The sequence below is a fragment of the Callospermophilus lateralis genome, chromosome 1 (genome assembly GCF_048772815.1).
Source record: "Callospermophilus lateralis isolate mCalLat2 chromosome 1, mCalLat2.hap1, whole genome shotgun sequence".
In the NCBI taxonomy this organism is placed as follows: Eukaryota; Metazoa; Chordata; class Mammalia; order Rodentia; family Sciuridae; genus Callospermophilus; species Callospermophilus lateralis.
In genome coordinates this window covers 75679425-75705665 of record NC_135305.1, presented here as the reverse complement: position 1 = coordinate 75705665, position 26241 = coordinate 75679425, and the positions used below count along the sequence as shown (strand labels likewise).

Sequence of the window (26241 nt, the reverse complement as noted above, 5' to 3'; positions counted from 1 at the left end):
AAAGTATCATTTACAAACCAGTGATTTGTATCTGTCAATTATTTTCAATAATATATTGAAATTATGAATTATGAATTCTATTATTAACTTGTATTTAGAAACTCAAAATATCATTATTCTTCTTTTTCTGTTTGTTAGGCATCTCCAAGAGTTACTGTGGATGACTATTTAGTAGCAAAATTAGCAGACACTTTGAATCATGAAGATCCAACCCCTGAAATCTTTGATGACATTCAAAGAAAGGTATTGTATATTTTATCTTTCTTGAAAAAACTTCCAGGTTAATGTAATTATTTTTTAAAAAAGTTAATGAAACATAACTAAAAAGATGAGTTATGACAACAGTATCTCGCAATTCCAAAAATATAGGCCAATATTTTGTGTTTATATCTTTAATTCATCAACACGAAAAATTCTATGTTGGGGTTGCTTCATTTGAATCAGACTGAAGAGGCAGACTTCCTAGTTTTACAAATTGATGAATTGATGTATAAATAACAAGACTTTTTCATTTTAATTTGAGCCTTGAACCTTTACATTTACTCTACTTTTTCTTAGAAAATTCTGTATCCTAGTACATTATAGATAGCTTACTGTCATGTGATTGTGTTGACTAAAGTAGGACCATTTTCAGTGTAACTTAGTTCCCAGAGGGACCAGAAATCATTATTTGGGATATAGTCATATATATATATATGTATATATATATATATAGTCATGTATTACAACTATGATATATATAGAGTCATGTATTACAACTATGATATATTACTGTAAGACTTTATTGTAGCTTTTGGTGAAATTTTATTTCACCATATATTTGTATTAATTATTGAATATCTTGAATTATTCCAATAAGGTATATGAGTTGATGCTACGAGATGAAAGATTTTATCCTTCCTTCAGACAAAATGCACTTTATGTGCGCATGTTAGCTGAGCTGGACATGTTAAAAGATCCTAGTTTCAGAGGATCAGATGATGGGGATGGAGGTAAGATGGCACTGTATGTATGTGTGTTTATCCCTGTTTATATTCTGACTACCAAAAGAATGACTTTAAAATAAAAAGAGATCTCAGGAAAATACACAGGAGAAAAATAGAATAGAGGGAGAGAGGAGGGGAGAGCTTTGGGAGGTACTAGTGAATGAAATTAACCAAATTATGCCATATATATATATATATATATATATATATATATATATATATGTATATATATATACATATATATATATATATATGAACATACAATGAATTCCACATTTATGTATAATTATAACACTAATTAAAAGAAAATAATAAGGGAAAAGGGGAAAAAATAATAGAAGGGAGACCAGTAGAACAAAGGAAAGGAACTAAAGAAAGAGGTAGGGAGGTATTTGGGAGTGTGATTGATCAAATTACTTTGTATGCATGTGCAAATATGTCACAATGAATCCCACTATTATGTATAATTGTATACCAATAAAAACTACAAAAAGAATGACTTTTTAAATTAGATTAAAAATGTTTTTAAAGCCCAAATGTAATTATACTTTTAAAGTTCTATAATGAATGACAAAATTTTAGTTGCTATATTGATATTAAAATGTTGAGAATTTATTATCAGACTAAAACTGCAGAAGGCTCAGCTTCTTGAAGAAGAATGTGTTCTTGTGGTTGATCATTTAGATATTTTTATGGTAGTTTCCCTTTTGCTAATAAGTTAATCAAGAAATAATATTCATGCTTTATAATGGGATTATTGGGCAGAGTAGGTGAGATAAGAGTGACTCAGAGTATATCACAAACTATAAAGTGATATAAAAAAATTGAAGGTTTTTTTCTATTGTTATTGAATTGTTTTCCAAATCCTTGAATTGAATCCCATCTTTTATTGAATCTTAGTTTCTAAGTCTTCATCTGTGGAAGACATTTCAGCTGGAAGAAACCACAGTTATTTATTCTAAAGTTTCAATTTTTTCAAATGAGAATACTGAGAACTCTAAGCGTTTTATAGTGTAAAAAGCAGAATTTAAGAGTCAGATATTTAGATTTAACTCACCCTTTACTACTAATCTCTTGTAATATTGGTATTGGTCTTGGAAATCAGGATCCTGTCCTCCTTCCCCTGGTGTTGAAGATTAAACATTTGAGAAACACCTAGGTCAGCTAGAAAACAAATTTTACTTAAGAGGCAGAACAGAGATAACAGACTTCTCTAGACAGAATCTAGAACCCAGAGCTGGTGCCCACAGGAGTGGTGGTGTCTTGCTTTTTTGTAGCCCCCACCCTCTCTTACTTTTCTGCATAAGTGCCCAAAGGCAGGGAAAGAGCAGTCCAGAGAGTAATCCCTTGTGTTGGAAAGTGTGATTTCCAACCCCATCTCCACTGCTGCTGTTAACTATTGGTTGAGCAGGGAAGTGGTATCCTGAAGTTAGCTGTTAGCGGCCCATTTCCTTTTTTTTTTTTTTTTTTGATGATCAACTACCTGTCCTTTGCCCTTCTCAGTGGTGGCCAACCATACGTAATTGCTTTAAGCTTCATTTCTTTTTCTTTTTCTTTTTTTTTTTTTTTGAGGGTTTACTCCCAGATTTTTAAAAACTGATTTAAAAAAAAATGACAATGGAATGCATTACAATTATTATTACATGTGTACACAATTTTTCCATATCTCTGGTTGTATATAAAGTATTTTGACACCAATTTATGTCTTCATATATGTACTTTGGGTAATGATGTCTATCAAGTTCCACCATACTTGCAAATCCCTTGTCCTCTCCCTTTCCCTCCCACCCCTCTGCCCTACCTAGAATTCATCTATTCCTCCCATGCTCCCCCTCCCTACTCCACTAGGAGTCAACTTCCTTATATCAGAGGAAACTTTCAGCATTTGTTTTTTTGGGATTGGCTAACTTCACTTAGCATTATCTTCTCCAATGCCATCTATTTACCTGCAAATGCCATGGTTTTATTCTCTTTTATTGCTGAAAAATTCCACTGTGTGTATATACACCACATTTTTAAATCCATTCATCCACTGAAGGGCATCTAGGTTGGCTCCACAGTTTAGCTATTGAGAATTGTGCTGCTATAAACATTGATGTGGCTGAGTCCCTGTAGTATGCTGGTTTTAAATCCTTTAGGTATAGTCCAAGGAGAGGGATAGCTAAGTCAAATGGTTGTACCATTCCCAGATTTCCAAGGAAATCTCCATACTGCTTTCCATATTGGCTGCACCCATCTGCAGTCCCACCAGCAATGTATGAGTGTACCTTTTCCCCCACATCCTTGCCAACACTTATTGATGTTTGTCTTCATCGTAGCTGCCATTCTGACTGGAGTGAGATGATATTTTAGAGTAGTTTTGATTTGCATTTCTCTAATTTCTTCTGTTATAAATCTGGAATAATATTGGCATCATAGTATGTTAGTTCCATGTCACTGGATTTTAATGCAGTTATATATATGTGAAAATGTACTCTTCTGCATATAAAGCAAGAGTTTTTATAGTGTTAGTTTTACAAACTAAATAAGAAATATCATTTTTTTTTCTCAATAGAAAGTAGTGAGTTGTGCAAGAAAAGTGGAGAGAAAGCCCTTTAGGACATAGGTCTTCAGATTCTTACCATTTTACTTGTGATTCAGAAGTATTTTTTAAGCTCTAAATATGCACGAGTTGACAAACTTTCTGATAAACGTTCTACTAGGTAAATGAACAATATAATAAGAAGTAAATGACAAAGATTTGATTCAGCAAATATTTTAAGAGTGTATTAATTAAAATTTTGGCCATTTACTTATGAATAGGCTTTATTGACAGTAATCACTTGGGGGTATATAATAGATTCACACTTTTAAAAAATAATGCTCACCTAACATGCATGAGGCACTGGGTTCAATCCTCAGTACCATATAAAAATAAAGATATTGTGTCCACCTAAAACTAAAAAATAAATATTAAAATGTAAAAAAAAATATCTCTGTTTCGGAAGCATTCTAGCATCCCCTCTCTTCTGCTTCCTACCATTCTGTTCGGAGTACTGAGATTTTTTTAATAGAATATAAAGAAATCGATTTTTAAAAGTTTATATTTGAGCTTTAATAACTTTTATATTGATCAAGGATCTGATTGAGACTTTGGGTTTTTTAATTAATGTTCTTGTATAATTAGTATAATATTCTGTTAACTCGATTTGATTAATTAGAGAAGATATTCTTTTTTAAATAAAGTACTTCTGTGGGAACTGGTTAGTATAATTAATGTATCTAGTATATTTGTATTTCTTGTCTTGGTTGAAAAGTGTTCTTTTACAGAGTTGGTATGAAATTTGCAATATCAACTGTATATTTGCAATATCAACTAACCATCTTAAAATTATAATTTTAAAGTTTTATAGTTTACATTAATTTTATCTATCTTAGTATTTGTGGATTAGCTATACAACCCAGAGTGAAAGAAAATATTGATTCATAATCAACTCATTGTGTTACTTTTTTACAATAATATTTATTTTTTATTTGTATCTGGATATAATATTTATTTATTTAGTTATATATCACTCAGTGAATAACTCCTCACATATGAATCATGGATTATAGTTTGGAATTATTTTTTTATATATCTTAATATCCTTCTAGGACATTGCTATCTAACATTCTGGGTCCTAATTGATGAGTTTTTATACATTTTATACTGAGAAATTATCCCATTTTGGAAACCACTTTGAAATGTATATATAGGTATAATAGGAAACATTGTTATTAAAAATGGCTTTTGACTTTAGTGTCTTTTTCATTGTTCTTTTAGGCCATTGATATAACTTTCAACTAATAAATCTTCTGATTTAGTTTTCTCTATAAGATTATCAAAAATAGTTATTCTCCACATTTTTGCTTATAGTCTTATGACTTTTGAAATTAAACTTCTCAGCAGGTAATGTATATATTTTAGACATTTTGAAATGTTGACTACTTTTTAAAACATTCTGAAATAATTATTTAATACAGTATTACTGTGTGCCTGGCTTAAATTGAGCCGAAAATGAATGGGCCAAGTCTTGTGTGTGATAAGAATCCTCTACTGGTTTTCTTTGCAAACTTCAACATTTTATTTTGATCAAAACTAAGTAGAGAGCTAATAAACTGAATGGCTTTCTTGAACATGCTCTCTCTTCTTTCTCCTCTTCTCCTCCGCTTTTTCCCTTGTCCTCTTCCTTCCTTCTCCCTTTTTGTTCATGATTGCTTTCTTTAGTTAAATCAGCCTTAAATTATTTTAAAAGTATAGGTTGGGTATCTCATATCCAAAATACTTGGAACCAGAAGTTTTGTAGATTTTGAAATATTTTCAAAGGCTTTAAGTTGAGCATATCTAATCCAAAAATTGGAAACACAGGCAGCTCCAAAGACAAAAACTTTTTGAGTGCCATTTTGAATTCACTGTTTCAGATTTGGGGTAATTATGGATTTGGGGATGTGGGTTAAGGATGACCTTGGGATATTTTCTCCTTTACTAAAGTAAGACTTCACAGTCTTCAAAAAATATTTAAATTATATTTTTTCATAATGTTGAGTAATAGTTGATTTTTTTTGTTCTAATATTTATAGACATTTATTAAATTCTTGGTTGAATATGAACCAACATTGATTTTAGACTGTATTTCTAGATGATGATATTATTAATTGAGAAAATTGACTATGCGTTATTTTGCTTCTGAATTTTCTCTTTAAATTGATTTGTCTGTGGTGGGGAGATTTAAGAGGTTGGCCCACAAAAGAGGCAGGAGGCATGTAACTTAATAAGGATGATAGTGAACTTTTGTTTACTCATTTAAGTTATCACTTTCTTATAAACCAAGGGATCATCCTCGGTGCAATTTCCTGTTTGTATTTTGTGATCAAAACTCGGAGAAACTAAGAAATATTCCTGGGTTTTTAAAGTTGTTTAAAGTGGAAAGCAATGCTTCTTTGTAGAGGTAGTACAATCTTGCCTTTTGAAGGCCCATTTAGAGAACCAATTTACAAGTAATTTCTTAATGGCTAGTAAACACATTAACTTTCAACTCTGTATGAAATATTGTGTACCATAGGTTTATTTGTGTTCTCAAAATAGATATTCAATTGCTATTTCTTTAGATATAAAGTTAAAAGCCCTAAGGAAAAAATTATTGTTTGATATTGTTTAATAATATTTAATGGACTATTCTCTACCATTTATTTTTAAAAAATTTTCTTATTGCTTTTTAATGAAATTCATTGCATATTATCTTATCCTTTGGACTATTAGCTACATAATAATTTAAGAATGTAGACTTCAGGTGTTCTTGAAACAATTCTACTACCTAGATAAATGGATTTGATAGATATATTAAAAATCAGTTTATTTGTTCCTCACACTAATTTTATTTGGAATTTTTTGTTGTAGTTTTATTTATTATGTTATTGTCTATACCTGTTTTTATTTGCACACCTTCTATATTTCATACTTTTTTTGTTTTTCCCTTTTACTTTGTCTTTATTTTCTTTTTTCCACTTAGAATCATTGAAATTCCTTTATTTATTTATTTATTTATTTATTGCATTAAAATTCTTATTACACATATATACCACAGTTTTTCATATCTGTTTGTATATAAAGTAGGTTGACACTTAATTCATGTCTTCATACATGTACATCATCTCTAGAAATCAGAAATGCAAATCAAAACTACTCTAAGATATCATCTCACTCCAGTCAGAATGGCAGCTACAATGAAGACAAACAACAGTCAACAGTCACTAATATGGCATTATGTAAAAACGTGGATGTGTAACCGATGTGATTCTGCAATCTGTATTTGGGGTAAAAATGGGAGTTCATAACCCACTTGAATCAAATGTATGAAAGATGATATGTCAAGAGCTTTGTAATGTTTTGAACAACCAATTAAAAAAACCCCAAAAAACAATAAGTGTTGGCAAGGATGTGGGGAAAAAGGTACACTCATACATTGCTGGTGGGACTGCAGATGGGTGCAGCCAATATGGAAAGCAGTATGGAGATTCCTTGGAAATCTGGGAATGGTACAACCATTTGACTTAGCTATCCCTCTCCTTGGACTATACTTAAAGGATTTAAAACCAGCATACTACAGGGACTCAGCCACGTCAATGTTTATAGCAGCACAATTCTCAATAGCTAAACTGTGGAGCCAACCTAGATGCCCTTCAGTGGTTGAATGGATTTAAAAATGTGGTGTATATATACACAGTGGAATTTTTCAGCAATAAAAGAGAATAAAATCATGGCATTTGCAGGTAAATAGATGGCATTGGAGAAGATAATGCTAAGTGAAGTTAGCCAGTCCCAAAAAAACAAATGCTGAAAGTTTCCTCTGATATAAGGAGGTTGACTCCTAGTGGAGTAGGGAGGGGGAACATGGGAGGAATAAATGAATTCTAAATAGGGAAGAGGGGAGGTGGGGAAAGGGAGGAGGCAGGGGATTAGCAAGGTGGAATGTGATCGACATTATTGTAATATTTTTTAACCCAGTGAGACTGAAATGACAAAATAGTTCTGACAATTCCTATTGGGCTTTAATTTGCAGGGTTTTTTTCTCATGCTTACTTTGTTTTAGACAACTATATATGATACTATGAGAATAAGAATAAAAATATTTAATAATTACTGTTCTGTGCATGAATGCCTTTTCATTTTTGGTCAGCTATAAGGTACATACATATATGTTTTCACCAAAATGCCTGGTTGATTTGGAAATTTGGTATTTAAGAAATTAGGTGTTTGGGAAGTATACCACCAACTTTCCTTAGTGTTCTCTTCTTGTCTTAGCTAAGAAGACTTGCATTCTTGGTGTTTGACCTTTAGAGAAGGCAACCACTCCAAAAGCTTTTTACTGTGTACTAATTTGAAATTTCCCCATACAGAATCTTTTAATGGGTCTCCTACAGGAAGCATAAATTTGGTAAGTACTATTATGGGTGCATTTATTATTAAAGTGACTTGAAAATAATGTGAAAGACTGGGTCTTTACATATGTAAATAAGTGATATATTCAAAGTCCCAAATTGTTTTTTAGTATTATTTGAACATTACTATGCTTTTAAAGAAAATATTAAATTTATATGTAAGACATATAAGACATCTGCAAATTAGCATTCTAAGAATATTTTATTTTTTATTTCAAGGAATGGGATATGGTTATACCTGCATGATTGCAGTTGCATTTTATAAAGGAATTAATTTATTATTTTCCATTGTAATAGTTATGCTTTGAGATCATTTTTTCTTCTCATGTTTAGAAAAGAAATATTAAACTATTGAGGATAATGATAAACTTCTAGATATTTCTCAAAATCTGCACCAAAGCAAATTAAAATACATGTAAAAATGTTTATTTACAAAGAGTTTTATAGCAAGCTTATCTTATGGTTCAAAGATTACATGTTTTTAGCATGTATACTGCCGATGGAACTTCATATCTTCAGGGTGAAGTATGAAGAAATGGACATTTCATTATTCTAATATATCCAGCATTGCTATTAAATAACTTATTTCCCAAAATGCTGTTAGAAAGAAATATTTATGTTTTACGAGATATTCAATCCATAGTTTGGTGGATAGAGGAGAGTTGGAGCAAGGATTCAGGGAGAAGTAAAGGATTATTTGTTTTGTTTTTTCTTCCACTTGCATTATTTTTCTTTTAAATCTTTTACAGTAGCTAACTGGTTTAGTGGTCTGTTGTTTTGTTGTCAGTAACCTATTGCATAAGTATTCTGTTACTGTACAAAGTATAACCTTTAGCAAAAGCACTGAAATCGTCCATAGTAATATGTCAGATGTCTGCGTAAGTTTTTTATCTAATAACTTTTAAGAAGTTATCTTACATCAATCGGCATCATTACTATTAACTTTTTAGTCCAAAGTGTACAACAGAAAAGGAATTGCTCCTAGAGCATGAGGGAAAGGTTAGCACTAATGTTCATTTTACAGAGAAAGTTTCCAAAGGAGAGTAAATGTTTCTTTGGTTTGAAATTTTCAGTGTTCACATTTTTAGTGTTTTTTTTATTATTGATTTTTAAATAAATAAATGACAGCAGAAAGCATTACAGTTCTTATTACACATTTACAGCACAATTTTTCATATCTCTGTTTGTATATAAAGTATCTTGACACCAATTCGTGTCTTCTTTGTAGCGTTTGTACAAGTGTTTAAATACTACCAAAATTTATTTTTACTTATTTCTTACTTTTAATAAATACCTTTTCAAATAAGAGAGATTTCTTTTGTTACAGTCTAAATATAAAAAAATAATAAAATGGAAATTAATATAAAAAAAATGGAAAGGAAGAGGTAACATTTGAGGGCAGTGACTTGTAGTATTTTGTTCTCATAAATCTCTTTAAGTCAGGCTTTTAAAAAAGTATTTGAAGTCTTTCACATTGTTTTTAAAACATCAAATTTTTGTGAATAGCTGCATTTTAAAAGCAGTTTGATTATAAACAAAATTATGATAGTTTATTTCAATATACTAACCAAAGAAGATATGTAATGTATTTGATGTTTACTCATTTATCAATTGAGATTGGAAGTTAATTTGTTCTATCTTTTTAGTAGTGCCCTTGAAATTGCTTGCTAAACCATCAGGGAAAATTTGTGTTTTTAGTTAGGCACATTTGCAGACACCTGCACTCCTAGCTACTTGGGAGGTTGAGGCCGGAGGATCACTTTAGCACAGAAATTTGAGGCCAGTCTGAGAAATGTGGCCAGACCCTATCTCAAGAATAGGCCGAGGAGGTGGGAGAGATGGGATTTATATTTTCATTTTTTGCCTTACTATTATGTTACAATATATACCACTTTTTCTTTCAAGAAATTTAAGAATCTTAAGGATTAATTTGTAAGTTGTATTTTATTTCAGCACAAGATTATTTCAAAATCACTGTGGTATCCATCAGTACTTAACGTTTCAAAATCAGATGTAGTCCTGTAGTTAATATAGATTTTACTGATTGTAATTTTAAAGTCTACTTGTTATTTACATGGACAATATAATTAATAACTAATGTTTAAGAGACTTTTATAGTGATAAGTACATTTAGATTTTAAAATATAGCCTACAAGGGAAGATTAATAAAGATTGTGCTATTTCTATTAACATATTTTACTATGTTTCATGTGAAAACTTAAAAATTTAAGTATGTTCTGTTTCTTTTCAAATAGTTGAAAATATTTTATTCACATTTTTAATTTATTTTTTAGTTATAGTTGGACACAATACCTTTATTTTATTTATTTATTTTTATGTGGTGCTGAGAATTGAACCCAGGGCCTTGCATGTGCTAGGCAAGCACTTTTCCACTGAGCTAGTCCTTTTATTCACATTTTATCCTGACAAATATGTAGAGCAAGTATGAGCATCATTTTACCATTGGAAAAACTGAAATATAAGAAGTAGTAGTTAATAAGGTGAAGGTCTCTTAAGGTACCATATTTTACTGCATAATCATTTCCATTGCATGAATTCATATTCACAGATATTCTGTAAATCCTAATCTTATACCACAGTGTAGTAATGATTTTTAGTAATAAATGATTTTTAAGTAATACTAGCACAATTTTTTTAAAAAGGTTCACATAATGACCATACCACACTTTTTTGCAAAAAAAAAAAAAAAAAAAAAAATTGCGTAAAACCTGCAATGATTAGGTGGTGAGATACACTATCAGTACCAGAACCTTTTGGTGTTGTATATGTCTGTGTACTTTGATGTGGCAATTTGTTGATTTTTTTAAATTTAGACTCAAAGGCCACAGTTACAAAATACTCATTTGGATCAATCAATAATATTTGTGGAATTCTTTTTGAAAAATATAATTTTAATTCAATTACACTTTTCAAAAATAATTCAACCAACAAAAACCTTAGTCTGTGGATTCACTTTATTTAATAAGTAATCTTATTAATAATAGGTAACATTTGCTGTGTTAGGCACTTTTTAAAGTATTTTATGTATTTTAATTAATTCTTATAGATAACCTGTGTTATAGATATTATTATACCTAAGGAATCTAAATTTACTGATAAAATTATTTCTGAATTAAGTATTAAAAGAATACAAAGGTGGCTGTAATATATTTCAAATTTAAATGGTAAAGTGTATCTACTCATTTTAATTTTTATTTTCTTGCCATATGTTGAATACAGTTGAAAAGTAGCAATTTACAGTTTATGGACAAGTAATGAAGAAGAAACTATCTGATATTCCATATATTCTTAATCTTGGCTTTTCTCTTTCTTAGTGTATTAAAATGGGTGTACTTATTTTATAGGGGTGAAATAATAGAAATAATATAGAGTTTGCCTGTAAAAATATGAATATGTATATTTTATGTAGAATTCTGTAATAGTTTAAAACTAAAATTTTGTTTCCTGATTTTTTTTCCAGTCTTTAGATGACCTTTCAAGTGTATCTTCTGATGACTCAGTACAACTTCATGCTTACATTTCAGACACTGGTAAGAGACTTTGTAGAATAATTATTACTTTAAAACTTTGTTTATTATATCCCTCAAGTTATTTACTTTTACAAATTATATTTTTGTTTTGTCATATTTTTAAGTCCACCACCATACCCTCTCGGCATGTTCTTCATTAAATTCTGTGGTTTCTGCTTGGTTATTTTCCTTTTTCTAAGGTGTCATTTTTATTGTTTGAAAATGTTTATATTCCAAGTACTTTTCATTTCTAAGAAACTCTGAAACCGGTGTTTTCCTCTTGGTACTTGAGTTTGACTGACAATTGTTTGCATAATTCTTTTTTGAGGAAATCTCAGTTCAGTAGTTTTTCATGCATGCATAATCAGAGTAGAGAATGGAACTAAATGAAGTCTCTAGATATATGAGTTTGTAGAAGTTCAAGAAATGCCTGAATGGGGTGAGAAACTTCTAGGACTTTGTAATCAGCCAGAATGGTTAGTGTACCCAGAAAAAAAAAAATCAATATCCATCATTACCATTAATTTATTAAATAATGCTAATGAGTATAAGATTATGCTATTTTTCTTATCTGGCCTCTTCAAAGAATATAGGAATGTGTTTGACCCCTAAATACTGAATGTAAACATACTGAGCTACATCCTTCAGTTCTGTTTCATGCCTACATTTTAGATACTGAAAAGAAATTTTGTAGTTCAGTTTAGAAGACATTAATTTGCATTTTTTTAATATTTATTTTTTAGTTCTAGTTGGACACAATACCCTTATTTTATTCATTTATTTTTATGTGGTACAGAGGATTGAACCTAGGGTCTGGCACATGTGAGGTGAGCATTCTACCTCTGAGCCACAACCCCAGCCCCTTAATTTGCATTTTTAAAGACAATTGTTTTCTTTTGTGTCTTACTGGAGCTGGACTCTCATAATGCTTTCTCTTATCTGGCACATTTCTGGGATAAACTATCTATAATTGCTGACTTAATTGTTCTTTGTATTTACATATTGTTGGTGCATAGATTACTCTGCTCTTAGAGGTCATTGATAACTTTATTGTCAATAAAAGCAGAGGTCTTCTTTCCTTTCTAGTTTTTGATATTGTTGTTCCTCTTTTTTCTTCAATGAATTTTTAATTTCTTTTGAACATCTCTATACTCTCTGTTTGCTTTTTTCCTAATCATGAGTCTTCCTGAAGGTACAAATGTTTCTTATTTGTATTTTTATTTCTTAGAAACCTTAAACTTTTATGTCTAGAGGAAGACACTTATGTCCATGCTCCTAATGGTAATATTTCTCTTTTCTGAGAGTTTTGGTTTTCTAACTGCTTTGTCCAATTGTTCATTTACTCAGTAAGTATTTATTAACTTCCTAAAATGGATGGAAACATTAATACTAGGCATTTTTAGTGAATTGTTATTTCTATTAGACAAACTTATATGTAGATGCTGATAAAGCAGCATAGTTAAGAGCCCAACTTTTTGACTGAATTGCTTGGGTTCAAACCTTAGCTCTGCTGCTTAATAGTTGGAAGAATATCCTTAACTTCTCTGTACTGCAATTTTTTCATCTGTGAAATAAAATAATAATACTTCTTAAAGAATACATTTTTAAAAATTTTTTTTATTGGTTGTTCAAAACATTACAAAGCTCTTGACATATCATATTTCATACATTAGACTCAAGTGAGTTATGCACTCCCATTTTTATCCCAAATCAGATTGCAGAATCACATCGGTTACATATCCACATTTTTTCATAATGCCCTATTAGTAACTGTTGTATTCTGCTACCTTTCCTATCCTCTACTATCCCCCTTCCCCTCCCCTCCCCTCCCATCTTCTCTCTCTATCCCATCTACTGTAGTTCATTTCTCTCCTTGTTTATTTTCCATTCCCCTCACAACTTCTTATATGTAATTTTGTATAACAATGAGGGTCTCCCTCCATTTCCATGAAATTTCCCTTTTCTCTCCCTTTCCCTCCCACCTCATGTCTCTGTTTAATGTTAATCTTTTCTTCCTGCTCTTCCTCCCTGCTCTGTTCTTAGAGAGCAACTAAGAATACATTTTTAAAGACAGTTGTTTACCTTACCTCGTAGTATTATTATGGGGCTAATTGATTATACTTACATGGTAGACATCACATGTAAATGTTCAGGAAATATTTATTTTTCCATTTGAAAACCAGAATCATTTGACTTTTTAAAATTTTTAATTTTTATTCTTTTTAGTTATACATGACAGTAGACTAATTTGACTTATTTATATAAACATGGAGTACATCTTAATCTAATTAGGAGTTGTACATCATGTAGAGATGGTTGTACATCATGTAGAGATGGTTGTACATCATGTAGAGATTCACTGTGGTGTATTTATATATGTACATAGGAAAGTTACGTTGGAATCATTCCACTGTCTTTACCTTTCCTGTTCGCCCTCCCTTCTTTTCATTCCCCTTGGTCTAATCTATGGAACTTCTGTTCTTTCTCCCCGCCTTGTTGTGTGTTAGTGTCCACATATCAGAGAGAACATTTGATCTTTGGCTTTGGGGGATTAGCTTATTTCATAATACTCTCCAGATTCATTCATTTTCCAGCAAATATCATAAAGTGATTCTTTTTTATGGCTGAATAGTATTCTATTTTCTTTATCCATTCTTCTGTTGTAGAGCACCTAGGTTGGTTCTATAGCTTAGCTATAATGATTTGAGCTGCTATAAAGATTGATGTGGCTGTGTCACTGTAATATGCTGTTTTATTAAATCCTTTGGGTACATACTGAGGAATGTGGTAACTGGTCCTGACATGTTTTTAGCCACCATTGCATAAGTAAGTATTTATGGTCCAATGCTGTGTTATGCAGGGTAGTCCACTGACTCTAATGAAAATGTTACAGTAAAAAAGATTGCCTAAATTAACAATGTGGTTAGTGATGAGGTTGATTTATATTCTGGTCTACTTTCTTACCTAATTATGTATTAATTACAAATGGTTTACAGAACATGTGTTAAAAGTAGCTATTGGCCTAATAAACAGGAAACCTTCTAGTTAGATCACTGTCTTCTCAAAAATAAATACATGTAGCCAAATTATCTTCTTTAAAATCAAATTACATTTCTGTGTTTTGCACTTTTTTTATAACAACTTTATTACTGTTCTTTTGTGCTTGCACCTGGGTGATCTCCCCTGCCTAGCAATTTGTGACAGTCCTTTATAAAGGACTTATATTATTCTCTTCTTCCTTTTATATTTCTTGATGTTCTACTTGGCCTTGTTAACTTGTAATTGTTTGTGGCTAGCTGCCTAATTGGCCTCTGCTTTCTTTTCTGTTTTCCTCTTCCAAATCTGTTTTGGACACAGCTATAAAGTCATTCCCTAGTGGCGATGCCAACTCTGTGAAGGTGATACTCTAACTAAATGAAAGTGGTATGCTATTTGACTGCATAGTTAGATCACTATCTGAGAGAAAGTTGATTGTAAGAGGTAAATACAGTTAAAGGCTCTTTGTAGAGCGTGGTGACCAAAATCTTATTTCTACGGTAGGTTTTTGTTTTGTTTTATTTTTCTTTTTCTTGGGCAGGGTGTTAAATTAGAAATAGTAATATTAGATGAAAACAGACTGAAGAATAATTTTGAGTAGGAAGTACAAATCTTAGAAAAATATTGATGAAAGCCTAAGAGATATATGTCCTTCTTGCCAATATAACTATCTTGGCTTTTATCTTATTAAAATAATTTATCGAGAAGCTATATAGAACATCTCTTCAATTTCAAAACTTGATCCCTTTTTTTTCATGATTATGAGTCAGTGTAATCCATTTTAAGATTAATTGTAGACTCTTGGTCAGTAAGGTAGTCTAAACTGCTCTGGGTGATCCTGCTTCCCACATACAGAAAAGCAGTATACAGTATTATAAAAATAGCTGAAATGGGAAATCTGAAGGTGCTGTAGTCCATGAGACAAAAAACAAATTCTGGAAAGTGAAGAGTCATTGAAGCCAAGGAATTTATGATAACCAAAAGATCACTGTTTTGATGTTGATATCATTTTTATGCCTTCAAGCTTAGAAGAGGCATGATTAGACAAGGCCATAGGAAACTGAAACCATGTCATTTGCATAAAGCCAAGAATACAAAGGATAGTATGATGGTGAAGAGGAACTAGAAAAATTGAGTTTACCTTCAAGTGGAAAGAGAAAGAAATGTCAAGATCATGGTTAGAAATGGTATCTATCACCCACAAGAAATGAAAAGCACAGTTTGTATCCCAACATAGATGTGTCTGGATTTAGCTATCTTTAAGTGATTGTATACTCCAGGATCTCAAGCCAGAGATTTAAGTACAACTGTTTATCCCTTGGTATCTGGAAGGTTTTGTTTCCAGGACCTGTGCAGATTCCAAAATCCACAGATGCTAAAGTCTCTAATATAAAATGGTGTAATATTTGCATAAAACTTAAATACATTCCTCATATATTTAAATTATCTTTTATTACTTATAATACATTATAAATACTATGTAAATACTTTTATTGGTTACAGAAAAATGATAAAGAAAAAAATCTGTATGTATTCAGTAAAAAACACATTAAAAAATATCTTCAAGGCATGGTTGGTTGAATTGAGGATGCAGAACTCATGGACACAAAGGACCTGATGTATTAAAATAGTTTCCAAACCTCTGAAACTACCATTTACAGTGGGGACACTAGTAGATGTTAGTGCTCCATGTTCCAGGGCACTAAGAATGCCCAGAGAGAGACAACACCCATTAAAAGTGTATTTATAAAAAGCAATTTAAAGAGATGGGAAGAAATACAAACCACCATAAGGTCAACAGACCCAGCAAATGAGATAAATTTCATCTTAAGGACTTATAGAAAGCAATCTTTTTTTAAACCACAGAGCCACATCCCCAGCCCTTTTTAAAATTTTTATTTTGAGACAGGGTCTTGCTAAGTTGCTGAGGCTAGCTTTGAACTTATAATCCTCCTGCAGCCTCCAGAGTTGCTGGGATTACAGGTGTGTACCATCATGCCTGACGAAGAAGGCAGTCTTAATAGACATTATATACATTAAAAATATTCATCAAGCCAGGCACACAGTGGTGCATGCCTGTGATTCCAGCTACTTGGGGGACTGAGGCATGAGTATTACAAGTTCAAGGCCCACCTGGAATATTTATTGAGAACATGTCTCAAAATTAAAAAAAAAAAAAAAAAGAAAAGAAAGAAAAAGGGTCAGGGTTGTAGCACAGAGGCCAAATGCTCTGGGTCTAATTCCTGGTTAATGCCCCCCCCACCATGCTCCCTGATATTCATACAGATAAATCCTGAGGCAAGAATAAATGGTATGAAAAAAAGAACCAAATTTAGAAATCAAAAACATACAGTGATTGAAATCAAGGTCAGATGGATTAAGAAATGACCAGATACAGATGAGGGGAAGACAGTCAAGTTTTGGAGACCTAATCTAGATTAAAGTAGAGAACAGAGACTATAAAGTCAAAAAGATAAGTTAAAGAACGTGATTCAAAATACGTCTCTCTACCTAAGATTAGTACAAAATGGGAGCTGGTTTAGATTTTAAAGACTACATGACTCAATTGGTGTGTGACAAATCAGTAGGAAAATAATGGGTGGTTTTTTTTGTGTGTGTGTATGTGTGTGTGTTGTTGTTGTTATTGTTATTTTTGTTAAATCCTCAGAATAAGTACTTGTGAATTGTTGAATATTATCAAAGAGAAAAATAATTGCCAGTAGATAAATCTTACTGATCTTATGGCTTCGACTGTTTGCTTGAAAAGATTTCAATTGAAATGCAACCAAATAATGAAGGCTAGTGCAAAAGATTTTTATTTTCTTTCTTTCTTTCTTCTCTAGTAACTTGAGAGACCCTATTTGTACCTCTGAGGTGGTGCTGTGGTAACATAATTGGCATAGATATAAGTAAACTCTTGGATTTAAAATAGATTAAAGATCTTAGAGAATCCAAAATAGACATCTCTGAGGCTGGGAGTGTCATAATAAACTTTTAGCTCATTTTGTATTCTTATCATCATTTGTAATGCCTTACACATGTTAGTATAGAGGACAGGAATCTGTTTTATCCTTTGGTAACATCCTTTTGTCTCAGTCTGTCATTTCAAATTCTTCTTCATTTCATGTTGTCTTTTTTGTTTTTGTTCTTCATCTTCCTCCTTTTTGTGTCTTTTGTTCCTCTTCATTTTGTTTTAAATGATTAGTATATGCTGACTATGACCCATATGCTGTGGCAGGCGTTTGTAATGATCATGGCAAGACATACGCATTATATGCCATCACCGTACACCGGCGCAATCTAAACAGTGAAGAAATGTGGAAAACCTATCGTCGGTATAGTGACTTCCATGACTTCCACATGAGAATTACTGAACAGGTAATGAGGTTTTTAAAGATTTTATACTTTATATTGTTTGTTAATTCAGTTTTGGTTCTAAATTTTTCTAAGGATGTTCAGATATTAATTACAGCTAATGAAAGAAAATAAGGTAAGAATTTTTTGTATTCAGCATAAAGATTAGAATGATTTTGAGCAATTAACTAATAAATTAAATGTTGAGAACTTCACACATTCTTGCCCGTTTTTGTAGACTAGTGAATAAAGTATTAGTTAGTGGAAATAATACCTTAGAAAATTAAAATGAATACATATTTCTGATTTTAATAGTTTTTGTGTGTGCAAGCGCTTTGTAAAAGTGTTGATTGAAGTAGGGATAGGATTGCTGTAGTACCTTTAATGCTCTTTGTTTTGGAGGCATAATTCAGAACTTCAATTATTTTATTTACTAATTTTTTTGGTATCCGGGATTTAATGCATGGGTACTTAACCATTAAGCCATGTCTCCAGCCCTTTTTATTTTTTATTTTGAGACAGTGTTGCTAGGGCCTTGCAGTGTTGCTGAGGCTGGTCCTGAACCTGAGATCCTCCTGCCTCAGCCTCCCAAGCACCTGGCAGAACTATAATTCATCCAACAGTGTGACGTTAAATCCATTGGTTCTTTGTTTAAGTTTTTTTGAACCACAACCTAAAATAAATTTTACATTAACCAAATAATGTTTCTAATTCTTTCTCAATTTAACTGTCTTGTGCTATTGAAGTAACTATAAGGACTCTTAAAGTAACAAATGTAAAAAAATTATTTCCCTTTTTCTTATTTTGATTAAATATTTTATCTTCTCAACTTAGAAACATATTGAAAGTGTTTTATTTATTAAGATTTTGAGGTATACAAGTAATATTGTCAATAAAAAATAATAAAGATGATACCTGATAGATGAGGTGACATGGTTTCAGAAAAAAAATTTTTTTAAATATTTATTTTTTAGGTTTAGTTGAACGCAATACCTTTATTGTATTTATTTATTTTTATGTGGTGTTGAGGATCGAACCCAGGGCCTTGCACGTGCTAGGCGAGTTTTCTACCACTGATCCACAACCCCAGCCCTCAGAAAATCTTTGTCGGTTAAGATAGTGGAAAAAAATACGGTTGGTATAATGATAATCTTATTAAAATATTTTGTGAATAGAGTGAGATACATAAATGTTACTTACAAGTGATTAAAAACAGAAGGTTGGTATTGAATTCTGAAGCCCATATTAATAGAACTACTTTGAATTATATATTCATAAGGAAATGAATAACTTTGGACATGTCTGTTATTTTGTTTTGTGTTTAGTAGTACTTTTCCTTCATTTTTATCTTTATTTGAAGAGGTGAAAGAATTTTTTGTCCTACATTGAAGAAGTAATTGCTTTCTTTTTCAAGTGTTAACCTATTTGATAATTATGAAAGCATTCGGCTCACATCTTTCTTCCTATCCCTACACTGTCACCAAATATGATAATTTTAAAAAACTATTCGAATGGCTAAGAGTAGTTTCATTTAGTGTAAATTTATAGGAATTTGGGCTAATGTGAAATCTTTTTTCATTAAAAAATTGTAATTTTCTTTTTATTAAGAGAAACAACGTTGTTTTAAATGTTGTACACTAAGACTATAAGATTTTGTTTCCATATTGCCAAATATAAGTGAAGAACATAATTCAAAAAACTTTGTTAATAAGATAGTTGATGTAGAAATTTCCCTTTTCAGAACAACAGCAATAATTGGATGGAATTTATATAGGTCAGTTTTCCAAATGGCTTCATACAAGTGAAGTAGGCATGTTTTGACTTGGTGTTTCTTATGAGATCACAATAGTTGTAACTCCTTAAGTATTTAGATTGTTCACAGGGTTTAAGAAATTAAAAAATTGAGCTTGTGGGTGAAAATTAGGTTTATCCTATTATTAAGCATCTTTAAGATGAGCTGCTTGTCTTTTGGGTTTTCTTCATCTGTAAGTTTTTAAATTCGAATTCTCTATAAAATAGTTGAAGAAAAGTGCAGTGACTTGTAATTTACCAGTTAACGGTATTTATATGCTTGAATATTAGCATTAATTTTTTTAAAAAAACAAAATTTCAAGTCTACTGTTAAAATATTCATTGCTGTATTAGCAATCTAAACCTGATATATTTAGTTTAGAAAGATAGTCATTGAGTTTAGAATGTCTGTGATTTATATATATAGTATTTGAGATCTTGGTAAACCTAGACATACTGCTTTATGTGAATTCTTTTTCAGCTTATTTCTAACTTCTTTCTCATGCTTTTTAAAAAATATTCTTATGATATTTTGATGAGTTCATTTAGAGTAAAATCTCCCATTTTTACTCTTAACGTGTATTATAACAATATTTGAGATAATTGTCATTTATATTTTTGTTCCAGACAGATAATGTGGACGACATTTGTCTTGATAATCTAGATATTCTGTGCTATTATGACATGCATATATTTTTTTAATATTTTAAAGTTTCTGGCATAAATTTTTATTTTGATAGATACTACCTTATTTCCTTGGTGTATTCATTTGTTAGGCTAACATAAAAAGAATACCACAGAATGGCTTACTTACACAACAGGAATTTGTGTTTTTATAATTCTGGAAGCCAGGAGTCCAAGATTCAGATTTTGTCAGGTTTGTTTTCTCCTGAGGCCTCTGTCCTTGCTTTGTAGATGGCCATCTTGTTGCTATGTCTTCCCATGGTTCTTTTCTCTCTGCAGTCTTTTTATGTATCCAAATTTCCTGTTATAGGACACCAGTCAGACTGGTTAATGGCCCATATCAAAGGCTCTGTTTAATTTAAGCACCTTCTTTAAAAGCTCACTCTTCAAATACAGTCACAGTCTGAGAGGTTAGGTCTTAAATATGTGAACTATGAAGGAATTACAGTTCAGTCCCATGGTATGTGGTAAGGCCAGAATGAGCTATACATTTTATAAAATTGAATCAGTAGTTTAAGATGTGAAAGAGTAACATTTCAGGAATATCTCTTAGGACACATTGAAAAGTAAATTTGCTTCCATAAAATTTGATTGCTTTTAAAATAATTTTAATTCATAAGCCAGATATTCTCTGTTCAACATTTCATTTTCAGTGAAGACCCATTTCTGTTGATTTTCTGAATCACCAAATTTATGAATATCACTACCAAATAATGTTTTCTCTGTAAATTTCCTGTAGCATTTTTTGTTTAACTTATTATAACTGCAGCAAAAGAACTACTTGAACTTTGTATGTATATCATAAAATAATCTGTTCACATTCTAGCACTTGTTCACATTTTAGCTCTAAGCAACCATCAGATTTTTCATAATGTTTAATAATTTATCAGACTCTTCCAGTTTGGGAATAGAAATTATGCTAAACCTCTTTTTCTCTTCTTTTTAATCTTTGCAACAGAAATCAGTTTTCTTTACAGAGATGTTACTGTTTTAAGCAAAGTTTTTTTTTTTTTTTTTTTTTTTTTTTTTTTTAAGTTGTTTTGTATCTCATGGGAAAAGCAGTGAGGCTGCTTAAAGTTTCAGGACTTAGGCTGTTGGCAAGGATAGCCATAGCTGAATGGCTCTGCTCTTATACTATTTTCAACAGCCAAAACTCCTGTGTTTCAGAAATGCATACCTGATTACTATCATGGACCTTTGAAGATGCTCCCAAATGTTAAGTCTATAAATGTTAGGCTAATAGTATGTACACGTATTCTTGTTGTTAATTTTATAAAGGTAAGATACATGCATATGGCTCTTAAGGCTTTTATTTATTTTATTTTTATTTATTTATTTATTTATTTTAGTGTAACCTGTAGAGGTTTTTCATTTAGTTAAAGGGAAGATTATCAGTGTTTGTTATAGTTTATTAGTATAGCTGCTCTCTATATTTTGAAATTTGCCTTTTCTACGTCTAGTAATTATGTATTGTAATTAATTGATTTGTAGTCATTAATATTGAGAATATTTTTATTAGACTTTCTAACAAGCCAGGAGCTCATCACTTTGATCATTAAAACTTTTATTTGTCAATATTTTATGCACAAGTAAAAGGGTTGTTAAGGAAAATATTTTTAAAAATCTTTTATTATGAAACTTTTTGAGTAATCTGAAAACTAGAATATTAAAACCCCAAATGTTTTATACTCAAACGATTCACATTTGTAATTCTTAACTGAAAATTTTTTTATAATAAAAACCATGAGAACTGTGGGGAATGTTTGTGACGGTACTTTTTTATTTTCTAATTTTTGCTTAATACACAGAAATATATTTCAGAATTATCTGGTTTTCTGTTTGATATATAGAAAATCCTCCCGTGGATTTTTTTTCTCTTTTTATAAAAAATTAAGGCTATTGAATGTATTTTGTCTTATAGTTTGAAAATTTGTCAAGCATATTGAAGCTTCCTGGTAAAAAGACTTTTAATAATATGGATAGAGATTTTTTAGAAAAGAGAAAAAAGGATCTAAATGCCTATTTGCAGGTAAGTCCATGTTTATTATTTTCTGTGTTTTTAGTATAACACCATAGATTTCTTTATTAAAGAACAGAGACTGGAAGTGTAACTCAGTGGTAGAATACATGCTCATTAGTATACAGGAGACCCTGGGTTCAATTTCCAACATCAGAAAAGGAAAAAATATATATTTTTACTATAATAGTGGAATAACAACCCTTTTTTGAGTAATTTGTCAAATGTGACATGCAGGCCAGTCAGGAATGTATAAACAGTATTTCTGTGCTTATTGATTAACTGAGAAGTTTTCTAAACACTCAGTGTTTGGGATTTTGCTTTTTAAAGTTTAGATGAGTACACGCACACATGTACCCTTTCCAAATTAAAGTATAGGTATTTTATGGCATAATAAAAAGTTAAGTGTCTCAAATTCAGTATATAGTATTGAATTGTATATTAAAAGTGAATAGATTTTAATTTTAATTATCAGTGTAAATGCCTTCCATGGCCTAGAATGAATCTAAGGCTTCTAAAATTATAGAATAATTCAAGAGAGGGTATATCATCTAAAGGGCTATTCTTTTTTTTCTTTCTTTCTTTATTTTTTTGGTACCAAAGATTGAACTCAGGGGCACTTAACCACTGAGCCACATTCCCAGCCCTTTTTTAGTATTTTATTTAGAGACTGGGTCTCACTAAATTCTCTAGGGCCTTGCTAAGTTGCTAAGGCTGACTTGAACTTGTAATCCTCCTGCCTCAGCCTCTTATCTGTAGCATCTTGGACATGCAATTTTCTGTTGTGGAGTGACAACAAACATGTCTCACGAGTGACTTAGCTGCTTGAGTTATGAGTACTCCCAGAAATAATAGGTACCCAGATGTCAACTGTAATAATGATATCTCTTTATAGCTTTTTATACTGTTTACAAAGTTTGTGTAGTTCATAAAGTTTTCACATGTATTAGATAAAGCATCAGGCCAGATTTATTGGGTTTCATTATTTAGGTTCCCTATCCTGTAGAAAAGTAATCAGCAAACTACAGTCTTCAGAGCCCATCTAAGCCTACCATCTGTTTTCTACTAGGAGTTTTATTGGAGCATAACCACTCCTTTCATTTACTATCCAGTGTCTGTGGCTGCTTTCACCAACAGCAGAGTTGACTAGTTGCAGGGGAGATTCCATGGATCACAAAACCTAAAATAATTACTATCCAGCTTTTACAGAAAAAGCCTGCTGACCCCTGCCTTAGAATTTTGTGAAACTTAGCTAGTAGTATACTGGATATTTTATTTGAAAGTTTTTTTTTTTTTTTTCCCTGTTTCTCTCTCAAATATACTTAGCTGTGTCTGGGTTTGTTTTAACCATCATTGAAATTTCACGTTATGATGTACTAAAAATATACCAAAAACGTGAATTTTTGTTACTGTTCACCTTTTTCCTCTCTTGGTTTAAAGCTGAATGTCCGGTATCCTTTGTATAACTCTCACCACATTTGGTACTATAAAAAAATTACACATGCTGTAATTTTTTTATAGTACCAAACTTTAAAAAACTGTCAATTATTTATAAGATTTAGAAAATGACTACCTTTTTTTTTTTTTCCAAATTCAGTGCCATGAAGTATGTCTTTTAAATGTGGTTGTACCTTATACATCTTGAGTTTATGAACTCAGTATACAACTTTTTCCATTGAAGGAACTAAGCTAGAATGTTACATTCATTGGCACTTATTATGGAAGCAATATTTTGTTTGGGACTCTTCATAATACTTGAAAGTTTTGTATGAATTTTTTTGGACTATTTGTTTCATAAAAATATGTTTCTATTGAGGGTTAACTCTTAGCACTATTATGTGAATAATGTAACTTTCTACTGTGTATCTTCTTAGTATAAACTGTAAGACCAGAAAATAGAATAGTAAATATATTTGTACAACTTTCACATTTCATGCACTAAAAGTTAAAATAGCAGGTGGGAAGATGATACATTATACTTAATTGTAATAGAGTTATTAGTGACTTCATTTTAACTGAGTAATTTTTTAAAATATAAAATTTAAGTTCTCTACATTCTTTTTATGAAATGAAATTATAAACAATAGTTAATTTCCATTATCTTATCAATTTAAGCTACACTTTCCCCCCTTGTTAGTTACTGTTAACTCCTGAAATGATGAAAGCATCTCCAGCTTTGGCTCACTGTGTATATGATTTCCTTGAGAACAAAGCCTACAGTAAAGGAAAAGGGGACTTTGCTCGTAAGGTAAGCAAATCGTTGCATCGTTTATTTTTATGTCTGCTTTTGTACTTTATTCTTGATAAAAGAAAATGAATTTGGATTTGTATATGTTCTAAACTTGAAAATTGTTCTAAAACTTGGCCTATTTATCTTCTATATTTTATTAAACTACTGAGATCATTTCAGAATTTTCCACTCCCCTTCCCTCCTTAAAAGACTAGGCTTTTAAAAAAAAAAAAAAAATTAATTGATTGGCAAAATAAATAAAAGTTAATAATTGTTAAGCAGAAGTTTATATAGTTAGTCTAGGATGGTTGATTTTAACATCCTAATGGATGGAAACATTAAATTCCAGGGTATAGACCTTACAGTGGTAAAAAATATTAATGGTGCTTATTTCTGTATTTCATGATCTAAGTGATTACATTTTAAACTGGGAAGCTGAGGCAGCCTCAGCAAAAGTGAGGCTCTAAGCCGTTTAGTGAGATCCTTTCTCTAAATAAAATACAAAATAGGGCTGGGGATGTGGCTCAGTGGTCGAGTACCCCTAGTTCAATCCCTAAAGCCCCGACCAAAAAAAACAAACAAAAAAAAACCAATCCAAATTTAAGTAGCTTTATTACCAATAGAAATGCATTCCACTCTTTTGTGTCTTTGATGTTCACCTTATTTTCTTTATCTCAGATCTACAAAAAGTTACAAAAATGATACAAAGAATTCCTGCATACCCTTCACCCAGCATCCTAAGTGCTGCTATTAACACTATTATTGCTGCTGTTACTAGTAAGAACAGACATCTATTTAGAGGTTAATTATGTGCTGGACATTGTAATAGACACAATAGTATCTTATTATTCATCATTTTTAAGATATTCTACTGAATTGATAATAGCTCTTTAAGATAAAAGAAATATTATATTCAGTGCACACTTTTTTGTTTTTTAACAACCAGCAGTAGCACTTACATATGGCTAAATAGTTATATACCACTTTTTAACAAAATCATGAATGAAGTCTAAAGATCTTTCTGAATCATTTCTGATAATCCAAAATCATATATTAATAATCACCAGTGTCATCTTGACCTCTTTTAATTTTTCAGAATACTTTTTATGCATATCAAGAATGTGGGGGTTTTAGTTTTGTGTTTTCTTTTTGGCTAATTATAATGTTTTTCCCTTAATTTCAGTGGAAATTAAATAGCATAGTAATTAATTAAAATACTGTACATACATTTTATGAGTGCTTATTTGTAGCTTAGGAAATAATCTTATAACTCAATGATCATACAGTTTATCCTAATTTAGTATAATGTGTGAAATAATTCCTAGGAAGAGTACCTGACAAGCATCCTTTTTCTGTGCACACAATGTCTATCTAGTTTTGTATCATGATGTGAAGGCATTGTAAGCTATATGTGGAGATCTAAATTTAAGTTAAAATTTCATTGTATGTCCTTACAAAGAACTCAATTGAGTCTGTAATTGAGATAGATAGTGTCTGTATCAGGCTAAACATACACTTGTGCTAGCAATCCATAATTTACTTCTGTATCTGGTAATTTGAAAGTTCATATATTTCTTACCAAACATCTATTTTAAGACGCATCCTATGTTTCTGAAAGTATTAGAACATTGATGGACTCTGCCTTTATGCTTATAA

At 31.1% G+C, this 26241-nt stretch overlaps 1 protein-coding gene across 2 annotated transcripts in view; it reads left to right on the top strand.

The window, feature by feature from the left end:
* The window catches only part of Snx13 (sorting nexin 13), a 142275-nt gene that overhangs the window by 101412 nt on the left and 14622 nt on the right, over window positions 1-26241 (top strand). The window contains exons 14-20 of one of the 2 annotated variants that reach the window (XM_076835235.2): window positions 139-243; window positions 860-992; window positions 7902-7939; window positions 11425-11494; window positions 17748-17887; window positions 22260-22367; window positions 24493-24603. In XM_076835235.2, coding sequence (XP_076691350.1) covers window positions 139-243; window positions 860-992; window positions 7902-7939; window positions 11425-11494; window positions 17748-17887; window positions 22260-22367; window positions 24493-24603 — 705 coding nt within the window. Of the gene's footprint in view, window positions 1-138; window positions 244-859; window positions 993-7901; window positions 7940-11424; window positions 11495-17714; window positions 17888-22259; window positions 22368-24492; window positions 24604-26241 lie in introns of both variants that reach the window. The other variant, XM_076835226.2, reaches the window with a different exon arrangement.